Here is a 12882-nt window from a genome sequence, read left to right as displayed (position 1 = left end):
TACAGCCAAGTCGCTTGGGTCCGGTGTTCGCTTCGAGGGAATCAAGATGCTGTGTAGCCTTCTATGGCCTCAACTCCTCCTAACTTGCGGCTGCTCTTGCCATATTTGGCCTTGGCCCTCGCGCCCCTACTGTCCAGTGCACAAGTAAACATGGCTTATTTCTTGCTCGCCTACGATTTTCTAAGAAAAAAAGGAGTGGTCGGTTGTTTCACGTATCTGCTTGGATTTAGTAAGAACCAAGACGCAAAACCGCCGAACACACATTCTGGCCGTCTAACATGGCAGAAATGGTTCATTGTGTCTGCAGCAAGGTTGATAAATTGGACATCAGTTCTCGTGGTGGATGCTCATTGTTCAAACAGCATTTTGACGCTTCTGTATGCGTCCGTTTCGTTGAGAACTCTAGTAGTCTCAAAGCTTACTTTCGGACGGAACCACCCGCATCAACATTACAACCCTTTGTTTTGCAAAAAAGCCTATCTATGATTGCAACCCACACAATTAATTTCACATAGGACTCGAATTCAGCTTCAAGATGCAAATCATCGCAGACGAAGCTACCTCGAAAGCCATTCGTCTCATCCTTCCCTCCCTCGCCTGACACCACGAGGTGGCATTTTCTTCTTCGTATTCGCTCGGTCATAGGAAAGCCACTCGGAAAGGTCAAGCCCGCATATATCCTTCACTTTTCTTTCTCCTTGTCCTTTTACTTTTACTTTTCTTGTTTGTTTTTCTTTGAACACGGGAGCAGCTGCTGTTAACAGCCCCTTTCGTCGAGCCTCGCCTACGAATCTGTACAACCTCGTTTCTTCAAAGTCGAATACAGCATTCACATGGCAGTGCGCAATAAAAGCTGCAGGGCGTACGCCACTGTGTCACTCATGAAGCTCAAAAAGCGAAGTTGTACATGTTTTCGTCAATGGGCTTGTCGTGCAGGATTGACAGCGATAATGCAGGTTCCTTGGGCGCAGAGACGATGGAGAGCTACATAAGCGAGACATCAAGGATAGATGCAGCAACAAACCATGCAGAGCAACGCGTACTCGGTTCTCATCACTATTTTCATATTTCGTACGTAGTACACCGCCCATCCTCTTTCCATGTGGCCAGCAGCAGTAACCCCATGGCAGAGCCTGATGAGGGTTTCTTGGTCCTGCACCTAGAGAATTAAATAATCAAAAATAAGTATTGAAAACCTCGTCACACAGAGCCAGGAAGAGGTTATGTTGCCGGTTCTGCTCGGCATACGGTATCTCGCTTTCCTCACCACGGTCAATCTTGAAACCACGTACACCCATCTCGGACACAAATCTGATCAATTTGGTTTGATATTATTCGTATGCCGCCGGAATCGAGACATTCAGAGCCGGGCCCAAAAAACTGCACAGGGTCGGTATCCTGGAAGATCCAGTGGTTTTCGGACGAGACGCTGAAAAGTCGGGAGTAGAGGACAGTGCTCGCCGTCAAATGGGACCATAGTGATTGTTGGTGATGGAATAGTTTCACGGATATTCCTAGACGCCATAGAAATGAGATGTACCAGCGCGTGAACATGGCATGCCATTTGGTACCGCTGTAGACAAACGCCCACGTCCGTGGTCATTTCATAGGGGTTGCTAGTATCCCATTGAACATGATCGCCATCCGTGTTGACCAGACTACCCTTCTTCTAGGACTCGACTCGTACCAGGCCGTTGGATCCGGCATCGTAACAGCTTTTGATTTTGAGGCTTGACCATGGCCTCGCGATCTTCGCCCGGCCTTCCATCGAAGAAGGAGACAGACAGGGGACAATCGCCCCTCGTGACAGCTCCGAGAAACAACGGTACGAACGGTGTCAATTTGGCCGCTGACGCCGCGGTAACAAAAGAAGGAGAAGCGGCCACCAGACCATACCAGTAGCACAATGCTTTCAACAATGCCTTCTTCCAGTTTCTAGTCATTGTTTGCGAGTAGTGAGTCGTTCAGGCAATACGCACCCCTCACGGCTTGATTTTGAGACCTCAATTGCTTGATCTGGTCAATATGGTTACCGTGCAGCTGGTCTCATCTGCTGCCTTGATGAAATGGATATTTGCTGGTTTTTGTCTCCCATGTTTCCGCTCTTGTACTCTGCTCCCGCGGCCTTAATCTCGAGACATAATTTTCCCACGCTGGCGGGATATTGTAAACTGGGTAGTAATATTTGAGCCGGGAGGAATTTAACTTATTTCCCAAATTGACACAAAATAGGGTCGTCACCGTCTTTGGCCTTATTCCTTACCTCTGATGATAAAAGCAAAGGCGCAAAGTCAACTTGAACGGGAACAATATACTTCCGTAGTTAATCAACGAGATTAGCAATTCGTGAAGTCTCTCTGACCTGTTGTTGTCTTTTCGTGTTGTTTCGTGTTGTTTTGTGTTGTTTTGTGTTTCATGCACAATCAATATTACCTCAAAGGTCCGGGTAAATCGACATACAGCTAAAGCCGTACGTTGTGGCTCTTTCATTGCGTGTTTTTATGATTCGGGTCCGCGCATCACAACAACTTCTCTCAGCTACCTTGAAGTACATAATACAGAACAGCAGCAAGCTGGCATTTGCCATAATGCCGCATTGCACTGGATTGAACAACATGTCTAAGCAATCGCCCGGCATCTATGGCCGGATTTTGATGGACAGCCGAATTGCCGATGTGTAACGAAACGGCAGGGAGCGGGAGAAAGCACTACAGCTTCGGTACGATGACAGCAGAGTCGTCACCATAGATGGATGTGGAAGGAAAAAGGGGGCAGAAGATGATCAGGGTTCTCTGTACTCCGTATCTGATGATCCCATCCATTTCAACAACGGTGGGCTGTCCGTCGAATGCGGCCCTTTTCTGCATGAGAAAGCAAATGTTCGGATGCCGCAGATCCCAGTCAATCACAGTGGCTGCAGCATTTATACCAAAACTGGCGAACCCTGGTTGTTGGTCAAAGAGTGACTTTATCCTCCATACACGGCACAGAATTGTAACCCGAAAACCCGTGTTCCGTCTTGAGTATGACATGCTTTAAGATCAAATAGAAGGCGATCGTAGCTTCGGGGCCTATTCTGCTCTGGACCCTTTGTGAGAAGGTTCTTGAAAGAGGTCTGGGCATCCATCTATCTGGTCAATGCCTTCGCCAATGGTTGCTAGAAATGGTAAAACTTTCGCAAGTGAAATGAAATCTCGTACGAGCTGCTCATTTGATACAACCACCTTCGTGAGCGATAAAACCTTCGTAGCCAAGCAACTGTAGTTTGCAGCGTGTCTGTTCGCAGAGAGCCATATTTTTAGGCTGCGAAGGAGTAATACCGAGCGCGGGATGGCGTTTGTACGGATTGTGTATACAGTCGTTAGAAAACATTTGAGCCCTGATACAGAAAGTCATGTCCGTCGTTGTCTCGTCTCGACCTCATGATCGGTACCTACGTTTCTAATTGGCCAAGACCAATCACCGATGCCTGCCCAGGGTCGCAAGTACTCGTCAGATACCACGGCTCCCGCAGATGCGGCGAGTCCCAGAACCAAAGTTCCGAATTCGCAAGGTCGTATTTTCATCCTGCGAAAGTACCTGTGCCGTTCCGTGCGTGATCTGCACAGAGAATGGCACACAAAACAGCCATTCGTAGTGTTGCCTTGTAGTTGCACAATGCCCTGAAACTGTGACGCCCATTTCCTCTCAAGTCGTGGGGGCGAGAGTGTGGGGGCCGAGCCTTGTGTTGTTGGTTGATGGGCCCAGACTGCCATGTCAACAAAGCGCTAGACATTATGCAGTTCGATATTCTGTCCGTGTGACCCAAGAATCCCCGGCGCCCGGCTCGAGCTTTGAAAGACACGAACTAGCAGCCGCGTTGAATGCGCAACCATGTAGAGTGAGAGAAGGGCGGTAGAAGGCAAAAAGAAGGTTAGGTCCATGTTTGAGAACCTGGTCTTTCAGACCTCGCGACCGGCCCACACTGCCGCCGAAGTCGTGGCCGGCGTGACAATTGGAATCGAGTGGCTCGATGTACATTTTGGTAGGCCCAGCTACTATTGAATTACAGTGTGCCTCTGCATGGGACGCTCAAAGCAGGCCCCTGACATGCTTCGACGTAAACGGGATGGGGGGTGAGGCACGACTGAAGAGGAAACTGAAGAGGAGAGTAAGCCATCGGATAGCATTGCTCGAGCCAACAGTTGCACAACAGAGTACACAAAAGCCGAGTGGTCATGCCGAGTTTTTGTGAGCAAAGCTGGGTTGGGGAGGGGGAGGGAGGTGGAGTTGGTGAGTGAATGAGGCATGGAATGAAAAGAAGGGGGTGGTGAGGATCAGTGCTGAGATATCCCTGGGCGGCGACCCTCCTTCCTTCCTCTACAGATCATGGGCATTGCTCGTGACTATTTAATTTATGGTGCGAAGTAGTAGACGCGGAAGACCATGTGTACGCCGTAGGAAGTCGCATCCCCCCAACCGCGCTTGCCGTACAAAGAATAAGCATTGCATTGCTCCTTCCGCATCAATATTGCCAATGCCTGTCATCATAAGAGGGCTGGAGCCTAACAAACCCTTGTTAGGGAAGGCGCACATGGCCCTCGCATCACACATCGGAAGGAGCGCAGGGGAAGGGTAGTAACGCGGGCTCGTGGTATTCGTATGTGTACGACGTAGTTACTGTGTAGGCCCAAAAACGCGGCGCCTCTTCCCAATCGGGCATATCTAGTCGTTAGGTCTTTCCTTTTCGCCTGGCCGTACTCCGTACGACGTACAGACGCTGCTATTTCTTCTCAATGACATTGTCCCTTCAATTCTCCTTCTTTTACAATATCCAAACCTTAACAGGTTTGCACGTCTTCTCCGATAAGAACAGAGGCACCGCTTTTGCACAACTGGCGCCACACTTGTACGCAGCAATCCTTATCCACCAAAGCTACCGGCCGTCTGGGCGCGGGTCCGACAAGCTCCTCTGGTGTCCGCACCACCCCCCGTGCTGCTAATTTCTCTGGCTCGATCCGTCACCGTGGCTTTCTCCTGTTTCGATATGCTAGGGCCGAACAAGCGCCAGAACCTGACACAATCGACGAAGTTGTCTGGTAGCCGAGTTTTCACCCTCCGACATAGCGGGCAGTGCGGTGCCCGAGAACAGACGATGGTGGAGTGGCTGGCACACACAGACAGGGTCTGAACAACTATCGATCAGGAGACCCCACTCTCAAAGCAGTAATGCCTGCTCTGGCTTGCCAGCAGACTCGTCTCGTGTTTGAGGCCGCAGTAGCCAGGCCACTTGACACTAGTTCCTTCCAGTTCTGGGCATGATTGTCCTGATTTGTGAAATGTGCCTAGCGATGGCGAGAAGGCAGCATCGTCGTGGGTACGGGTACCGTCACTAATGCAAGTCAGAAGAGCCAGAACATGGCCAAACATGGGAGCTGGCCTGCTTAAGCTCTACAGAGCACGACATACTCGGGAATCTCTTTCCCAACTTGGGGTCCGCACATCAGCCGTAATGAGGTTCTGGCGATACGGAATGCTCAGCGTCAAGGCCCTGCCGCGAACACGGCATAGACGTGGTTCCTTGCGAATTGCTTTAGCTGATTTTGTGTTCTTTATCTTTTTTGGTAATCGCTTGACTTTCGTACTCCATTTTCGCTTTCCGGCTTCCCCTCTTTTACTGTTGATATTTCCCTTCACTATTTTGCCCCTTTGCGTTTTTGAGCCTACATTGTTTTGTCTTGTACATTTCTTATATTCCACTCGTTACTGGTCCTGTATCCTGCTCGCATCCCATCCGTCAAGATGCTCGTCTGATTTTCCAGCGGGCCAGCTTCTGCTGGCAGCCCGGCATGGTTTGGATGGCCCACCCCATCCAACCGGACGTTTTCTCTGGTTCTTCAACTGTCAACTGCTGTCAAGTCAACCACTGTCGGAGCACTCGGTGGCTTCCAGATCGAGCGCTGCTGCTCATAAGACGAAGAAGTCCTCTCAGACCGAAAAAGGCAAAGGTGACGAGTGCACCATACTCTTGTCCCGTCCTGTCCCAAATGGGTCAGACAGGCCGTCTCGTTCCCGCCCCTCCATCCCCTTCGAGAATGCGAGATGGAACTGTTTTTTCTACATATCCCAGCTCTTAAAAACCAGTCATCTTACTCCGATGGTGCTGGTGGTTCTTCTCTGCCGTTTCTTTCTCCACTCGTCCGTCTGAAGCTCCTTGCTTCTTAACTGTCCCGTTCGATTTATTCTCTGTCCCGTTGATATCCTTCCCTGTCCTTTCCGGCAACGTTTAATTTTTATTCAGGTTTTATCCTTTTTTGACCGCGTCTGCTTATTCGGGCCGTGATTCTTCTACCTCTTTTGACTCTTATCTTGCTATTGTCAAGGTACATTTTCCACCTCCAACATGTCCATATACTTGTTAATTCCTTATCCGCCTTCTTGTTGTCTTCGTCCATATACCAGCATCCATCCAACCTCCGTTTCAACCGAGTTTCAACCCGAATTTGATGTTGGGCTATCTCGCCGGCAGACAACATCGTGATGTTTTCTGGGCAGACTATGTCGATCTAAACTGCCGGACTCAGGTCACGTCCTGTATCGACATTGCCGTCTTCAAAACAACGGATCAGTCTTGCCCAGAAAGTCTCCAAGCACACACGGGTCCGTCTCACACTCGTTCACGAGACATCGGTTACTGCCGGTTTGGACTTTGCCTTTCTTTGGATTGTTTCCATGGTCATCACTTCCCGTGCCCAATTCTTTTATTCCGCTTTTGCAAGTTTGCCTGTTTCGGCGCACACCCTTCTCAGATCCTTAGCCTCTTCTCTGTTGTACATACTTCTTGTATAAAATCAAAGAGGCAGTGACTTTTCGTCGCTGTGAGACCGGATACAAATGGAATTCCATCAGAGCCCAACGCAACCACCAACTCGCCCACTCGTCACATCTTGTTTCTCTTTCCTTAATAGTAGGACGAGACTCCTCGACAAGACAACTCTGTTCATCCAACTCTACCACACTCACTCATTAGAGTACAGAAGACGACATCAAGAAAAGACAGTCCTGGTCGGTTCACCGGATACGTTCTCTTACAACGTATCTTTTAAACACGTCACTCACCAGCTACTACAAGCTGTAAATATGCCTAGCGCTGTTGTACTCGGCTCCTGTGACGGCACCGACCCCCCGGCCGGGCCTGACACTGTTGAAGACGTCTGCCTTGGCATGGAACTCAAGTTTCTACTGCTGGGCCTGCCCCGATCCGAAGCTGCCGGTATACCAATAGGTCACTCATCGGATACGTCTACTACCACGAGTCAGGAGGCCTACCAGAAGCAGGCATACACCGCCTTGGCTCGTGTAATCGAACGACGTGCAGGGCCAGACAAGTCGGCCCCTTGTCCCCGCGCACCCTCGGGCCAGCCTCGTGCCATCAGCAAGAGCGACATATCTGAAAGTGGTCTCAAGGAGCGAGACTACTGGCCGTCCCATTGGATTGTCAAAAAGGCCAACTCTGTCGAGCACATGAAGGAAGATCCACGGCCAGACAGCCGCCGCACGAATGGCATTGCCATTCCGGTGGAGCTCAACTCACCGAAGCTAGCTTGGAGAGATCTCTACGCGCCTTTTCTCATCAGCAAAGTCCTCTCTCAGGTCAAAACCTTGCCCACGTGCGTTAACTATACATGTGACGTCCATGTCCATGTAGGACGTTGCGACGGAACGGCATTTACACTCCCGACTCTTAAGAAATTGGCAACCATCTTTTGGCTGGCGGAGCCGATCCTGCGCAGTGTTCGAAACCCTCATTCACCAAACTACTCGCATGCCTACACTTGGGGCTTTGACCAACGCCGTTACAGTCGCCTTGCACTGGCTCTGGACAATAGATCGCCTGCGACAGACAATGTGACTATTGGTGAGGATTTGCTCGCGCGTGTGCGCTCAAGTGTTTGCAACGCAGACGACGACGAATGGCACAAGTATATGAATGAAACTGGGAAGACAGCGTTCCGCAACGAGGCCTTGCGTGCCATTTGGCAATCGGCCACCTCCCAAGAACTGGGACTCCTGCTGTCTGGCTCTCAGCGGGAGTACCGGCGTCTTGGATTCAACTTTAGTGCATTCGGCGGCGAAGACGAGCGCTCCAGGACCAACCCACGCACAATCGAGTTCCGCATCTTGGAGGGCACACTGAATGAGGAGCTCGTTCAAGGCTGGTACCAAATCTGTGGCAAGTTGGTTGAGCTGGGCACGAAGGGCAGACAAGCGAGATTCTGCGAGGTCGTCCAGTACCTAGTGGCTCAACAGCCAGCCTACGACGAGCTCCTCAAGAACACTGACTCCGGCCGTCTTCAGGCTCATGTGCGGGCGGAACGCGGTCGGGTGACTCGCGACCTCCTCTTTGCCGAGTTTATGGAGGTCATTGGCGTCGAAGCAGCGGCGTACAAGCCCTTTCAAGAAAAAATACGGCGGGAGTATGGCTCCTCCTGACTGGTTGACTACATAACAGGATTTTTCACGGCCTTGGGAAATTACCTAGACGGGCGATGGTTACGAGGGCATTGAACGGGTATGGGTTATAGGTAACAAGTCTCTCGCGGGGCACACTCTCACTTTTTTGCATGTCATTTTTTATTTATTTTTCACCCTTTTCTTCGTTACATTGTTCTTCCAGTATTGTCTTTTCTTTCTATTTTGTTTTTGTACTTGCTGCATTTTTGGAGAAGGGGGCGGGGGGTTCTGACGAGTTTTCTTTGAAACGCCAAGTGCATTATTACTTAGGCCTTGCTTTGCCGGTTTTGTCTTTTACATTTTGCGCGTTGGACCTCTTCATTATTTACTCAGTATTTTCTAGTTTTTATTTCTGACCATATTTGTTTCCAACGTCCATTTACTCACATGTGGCAAGGTTTTTTTTATCAAATATACTCCTTACAATTTGCCAAAGTATTATTTTGCATTATCATACAAAACACGTTTAGTACATCATGAAAATGGTCGCTTATATCATACCGAAGGTGTACGCGAATATATAAACCAAACCAGAACAAATTGGAGACATGGTTCACGCGGAAGTAACAAACTCGACATGGATGAATGGGAGTTCAGGCGAAGGGGCTATCCTTCCAGAAAGATGTGAGTATTGACATAGACAGCCTGTTTGTAAGAAAGCGGTAGCTAAATTTAAAACAAATGAAATGATAAACCGGAGTATTCGAGTATCAGAACGTCAACATGTGATTTTGACGCATATCCGCTTGACAACTCTTCCGTTCTCAGCACCTCTCACATTTCGTCTTATTCTTTACTGTAGCTGTGCCCACATTGCGTTATTTTCCTGGGCATATGCGCCACTTCTGGGAATTCGGGGAACACAATTCACTTTCGATTCAATGCTCGATTCTGTCGCTCTCGAGGTGCGTTATCTGGCATACTTTGTATGCTGTGTTCCCCCAACAGGATGGAGGGTAGCACTAGTGGACAGCCACGTTAGATTAGAGTGATGCTTCTACAAGGAGTAGGTAGAGCTGGAGAGCCAAATGACATGGCAAAAAGACGGTGTGACGAGATATGTCCCCCACATATTTATCATTTTATTATTGTTCCGTACCCTTGTTACATATGCATCTGCTTGTTCGTTTGGCTGCGGCGTTTTTCTTTCTTAGTCATGAACAATTTTCGAGAGCAAATCGAGACGAGTTGACAAAATACCGCTCACGATTATGAACTCCCTCCGAAGGTTTTACAAATCGAGCAGCAAGAGCGGCCGAGAGCTGTTTTACTGCATTTTATGTATTTATCGAACTCCGTGTCGACTGCCTTTTTTTTTATCAAACCACGTCTTTTTCGGTCTCCTTCTGTTGGCCTACAGTCTCGTCCAGTATCCGATGGTCATGTAGGTTGTCAGCTGTTGGGGCAGCGGCATTTGCTTTTCGGCTGTTTGCTTCAGATACATGCAGTTTATCTGCGCGTCTGTGTTATGAATTCTGCTTGGTAACTGCCACGCACCTCATGGGATGGATCAATGTGGTAAGAAAGCGTGGGGTTTTGTGTAACGGAAGTGTGAGCAATGCAAAACAAAGTAGAAAAACGGCAAGATGTGGGATGGGACTGACGGGGATAATGTCATGAAACAAAAACTATAAAAAAGAAAAAGAAAATAGAGTAAAATAAAATAAAAACCGAAACAACGCGATGCACACCCACACCCGTGCTGCACACCACCCAATCCCCACTCACGTCATAAATGTCTACTGTCGGAAGATGGATGTGCATGTGACGGAAGCGGAATCAAGAATACATTGTTAAGGCGCAGTGAAGACGAGTGTCATTTCTGATTACTTTGCGTCTATACATTTTCAAGTCCACACTTCTAGTAGCCAACCGCTATGAAAGGATCTCAACGGTTGACTTCCGTGCTCAGGCTGGTGGGCGTTGGGCAGGAATACTGTACGACCCTGCGCTGTCCTTTCTTTGTTTTGTTGAAGGGATTCCGATATCCGTGGATAACCGACTACAAGTGATGCAATTCTCTTGCTCGATCGGAAGGCAGACAGCGAACATCAAATAGAGATGCCGGGCAGCCGATCATCTGATGTTTGCGGAAGCGGTACGATGTATGTGCTGCCATTAGGACTTGACCAAGGTTTCTTTCGCTTGGGACAGGCTACGAAATGACTAAAAGGGGCCAGAATAATATGCGCGGTTGGCGCGTTTGATGTTTTGTCTGAAGCAATACTACATCGACAAATTAATGAGTAAAATCGATTTATGTGAACACAAGTGATTTCTATGCTGTGAGTACCTATGTAAACAATAAAGCAAAGACACCACTGTTAAAGCAAACCGAAACATGCAGTCATTGTTTCTTTATATCGTACGTATCACAGGATGACACGTTCTTCATAGCGTTTCTAATGTCTTTTTAGAAGCAACAAAAATCAAACATTGAACCCAAATTTATTCTTTCATCGTCCCCCACCGCTTAGACTCTCATGTCCTACGCATCCCGTGTGTACTTGGAAAGCTGGCGCCATTTCTCGCCGTAAATATATACGAAAACAGGCACGGGCGTCACGATGAGACAGATGCCGGCCAGGACCATGAAGCCCCAGCCGTAGCCAAAAGTAGCAATGAGCGGTGCAACAGCCAGAGGCAAAAAGGTGCTGCACAGACAGCGAGAGACAATGATACCCGTCATGGCGGAGGCGGCGTACAGACCAAAGGCATCGACGACGTAGGCGGCCAACGGGAGAAAGGTGAGCATCATGGATGCGCCCATAAAGCCGACAGAGAACAGAAGATAGGGCAGGGGCAGCACGAGCTCAGCGGACCAGCCGTAGGCGGCGAGGGCGAGGGGCAGCAAGATGCCACAGCAGGTAGCCAGCGGCAGCTTGAACTCAGGACGGCCGATGCGGGTGACACCATCCTCGGGGGAGAGGCGGCCGCGGGTGCTGGTGAGGCGGCGATAGATAGGGTCGAGGTAACGGTTGCAGATGACGACACTACAAAACGCGCCGGTACTGAAGACGAGGAAGGACGAGCCAGTGGCGGCGGACGAAAAGCCGTAACGGGATTCGAGGATGTCGGGCAGCGAGACGGACATGACGTAAAAGTAGGAGAAGAGAACGGCGCCGTAGGTAGCGAGGGAGGCAAGGACAAAGGAGTCGGCGAGCAAAATGGCGGGGCGTAGGACGGCGTCACGGATGTGGCGCAGGCCGGAGGAGGAAGGCGACGTCGAGGTCGGCACCGAGACTGTTGGAGAAGGAGAAGGAGCGGGCGAGGACGACAATGAGGAGGAGGATGGCGAGGAAGGCACGCTGGCCGCGCCTGCCAATTTACTGCCTTTCAGTGCCCCGGGTGTCTGTCGCTCCTTCCGCAGACGGTCGTGGCGGATGCGAAGGACGGCGGGCGGGTACGTTTCACGGAAGGCGGCCCACACAAGAAGGTTGCAGGCGACGGCCAGTCCCGTGCTCAACCACAGCACGGACCGCCATCCCCAGGTGTCGGCCACTGCACCGCCAATGGCCGGGCCGATGGCGCCGCCGATGAGCGGGGTCAGCTGGACGAGCGACATGGCGGAGCCGCGTTCGTCTGGTGGGAACATGTCGCCCACGATGGCGGGGTTGAGCACATTGGTGGCAACGGCGAGGCCTGTAAGGCCGCGGGCCCCGATAAACAGCGCGGTGCTGGGTGCCACAGCCGCAAAGGCGGTGGCCAGCGCAAAGAGTGCCGACGTCGCAGTCAGGACCTTGGCGCGGCCCCACGAAACGGTCTCGGACAGCGGCGCAATGGCTAGCGGGCCAGCGGCCTCTCCGAGCTCCCAGATGGTGACGAGGAGTACGCTGGCGGACCCGACGCCGCTGCCGCCGCCGTCGCTTGCGGATCCATCTTTACCGTGACCTTCGAGTTCGTCGACAATGTGGCTGGCAAAGGGGACGACGGAAATGCAGGTGAACGTCACGGTGAAGGCCATAAACGCAAGCAGGAACACAATTGTCCAGCGAAAGGCGGCTGGCCAATTGCGCGGGTTGTCCGGGTCGTCGGCGAACGCGACGAGGTCATCGCGGCGCAATCCATGGCCATCTGCTTCGAGATCAGTATGGTCGTCGACGGCAGTGGTGGTGGCAGAATGTGTTTTGTAGACCGTGTCTGCGAGCAGCGGCCGCGTTTCGTCGGCAATGAGGGAGTCGGCCATGAAATCACTGGGTAGTTGCGACGTCGGCCGAGAGGGCAGATGTGAGATGGAGACTGTCTTAGACACGGATGCTGTCGATTGCACGATGCTGTCGAATGTTTTTTGTCTTTCTTTTCTTTTCTTTTTTTTTGTCTCTCGTCTTTTCTCGTCTTTTCCCTCCTTTTTCTTTGTCGACTGTTTGCTCGTCTTCTTTCGTTTCCTTT

At 50.6% G+C, this 12882-nt stretch overlaps 5 protein-coding genes across 5 annotated transcripts; 1 reads left to right on the top strand and 4 right to left on the bottom strand.

Annotated features, from left to right (window-relative positions):
- Positions 1 to 888: 888 nt before the first annotated feature.
- Positions 889 to 1298, bottom strand: SPSK_10378 (uncharacterized protein; the record flags this gene model as incomplete). Its single annotated transcript, XM_016736819.1, has 3 exons — positions 889 to 984; positions 1076 to 1159; positions 1197 to 1298. The coding sequence occupies 3 exons, from the start codon at positions 1296 to 1298 to the stop codon at positions 889 to 891; spliced, it is 282 nt and encodes a 93-aa protein (XP_016583913.1).
- A 360-nt stretch (positions 1299 to 1658) lies between these two features.
- On the bottom strand, positions 1659 to 1943 carry SPSK_10380 (uncharacterized protein; the record flags this gene model as incomplete). The annotated part of the gene is made up of 1 exon (XM_016736821.1): positions 1659 to 1943. The coding sequence occupies one exon, from the start codon at positions 1941 to 1943 to the stop codon at positions 1659 to 1661; it is 285 nt and encodes a 94-aa protein (XP_016583912.1).
- Positions 1944 to 3774: 1831 nt separating this feature from the next.
- On the bottom strand, positions 3775 to 4020 carry SPSK_01334 (uncharacterized protein; the record flags this gene model as incomplete). The annotated part of the gene is made up of 1 exon (XM_016728261.1): positions 3775 to 4020. One exon carries the CDS (start codon positions 4018 to 4020, stop codon positions 3775 to 3777), a length of 246 nt encoding a protein of 81 aa, XP_016583911.1.
- Positions 4021 to 7119: 3099 nt separating this feature from the next.
- Positions 7120 to 8472, top strand: SPSK_01153 (uncharacterized protein; the record flags this gene model as incomplete). The annotated part of the gene is made up of 1 exon (XM_016728084.1): positions 7120 to 8472. One exon carries the CDS (start codon positions 7120 to 7122, stop codon positions 8470 to 8472), a length of 1353 nt encoding a protein of 450 aa, XP_016583910.1.
- A 2509-nt stretch (positions 8473 to 10981) lies between these two features.
- SPSK_01111 (uncharacterized protein) lies at positions 10982 to 12679 on the bottom strand (the record flags this gene model as incomplete). The annotated part of the gene is made up of 1 exon (XM_016728042.1): positions 10982 to 12679. One exon carries the CDS (start codon positions 12677 to 12679, stop codon positions 10982 to 10984), a length of 1698 nt encoding a protein of 565 aa, XP_016583909.1.
- Positions 12680 to 12882: the final 203 nt, after the last annotated feature.

The sequence above is a fragment of the Sporothrix schenckii genome (genome assembly GCF_000961545.1).
Source record: "Sporothrix schenckii 1099-18 chromosome Unknown Cont48, whole genome shotgun sequence".
Lineage (NCBI taxonomy): Eukaryota > Fungi > Ascomycota > Sordariomycetes > Ophiostomatales > Ophiostomataceae > Sporothrix > Sporothrix schenckii.
Note: the sequence above shows the minus strand (reverse complement) of the source record. Positions and strands in the feature narration are given on the sequence as shown.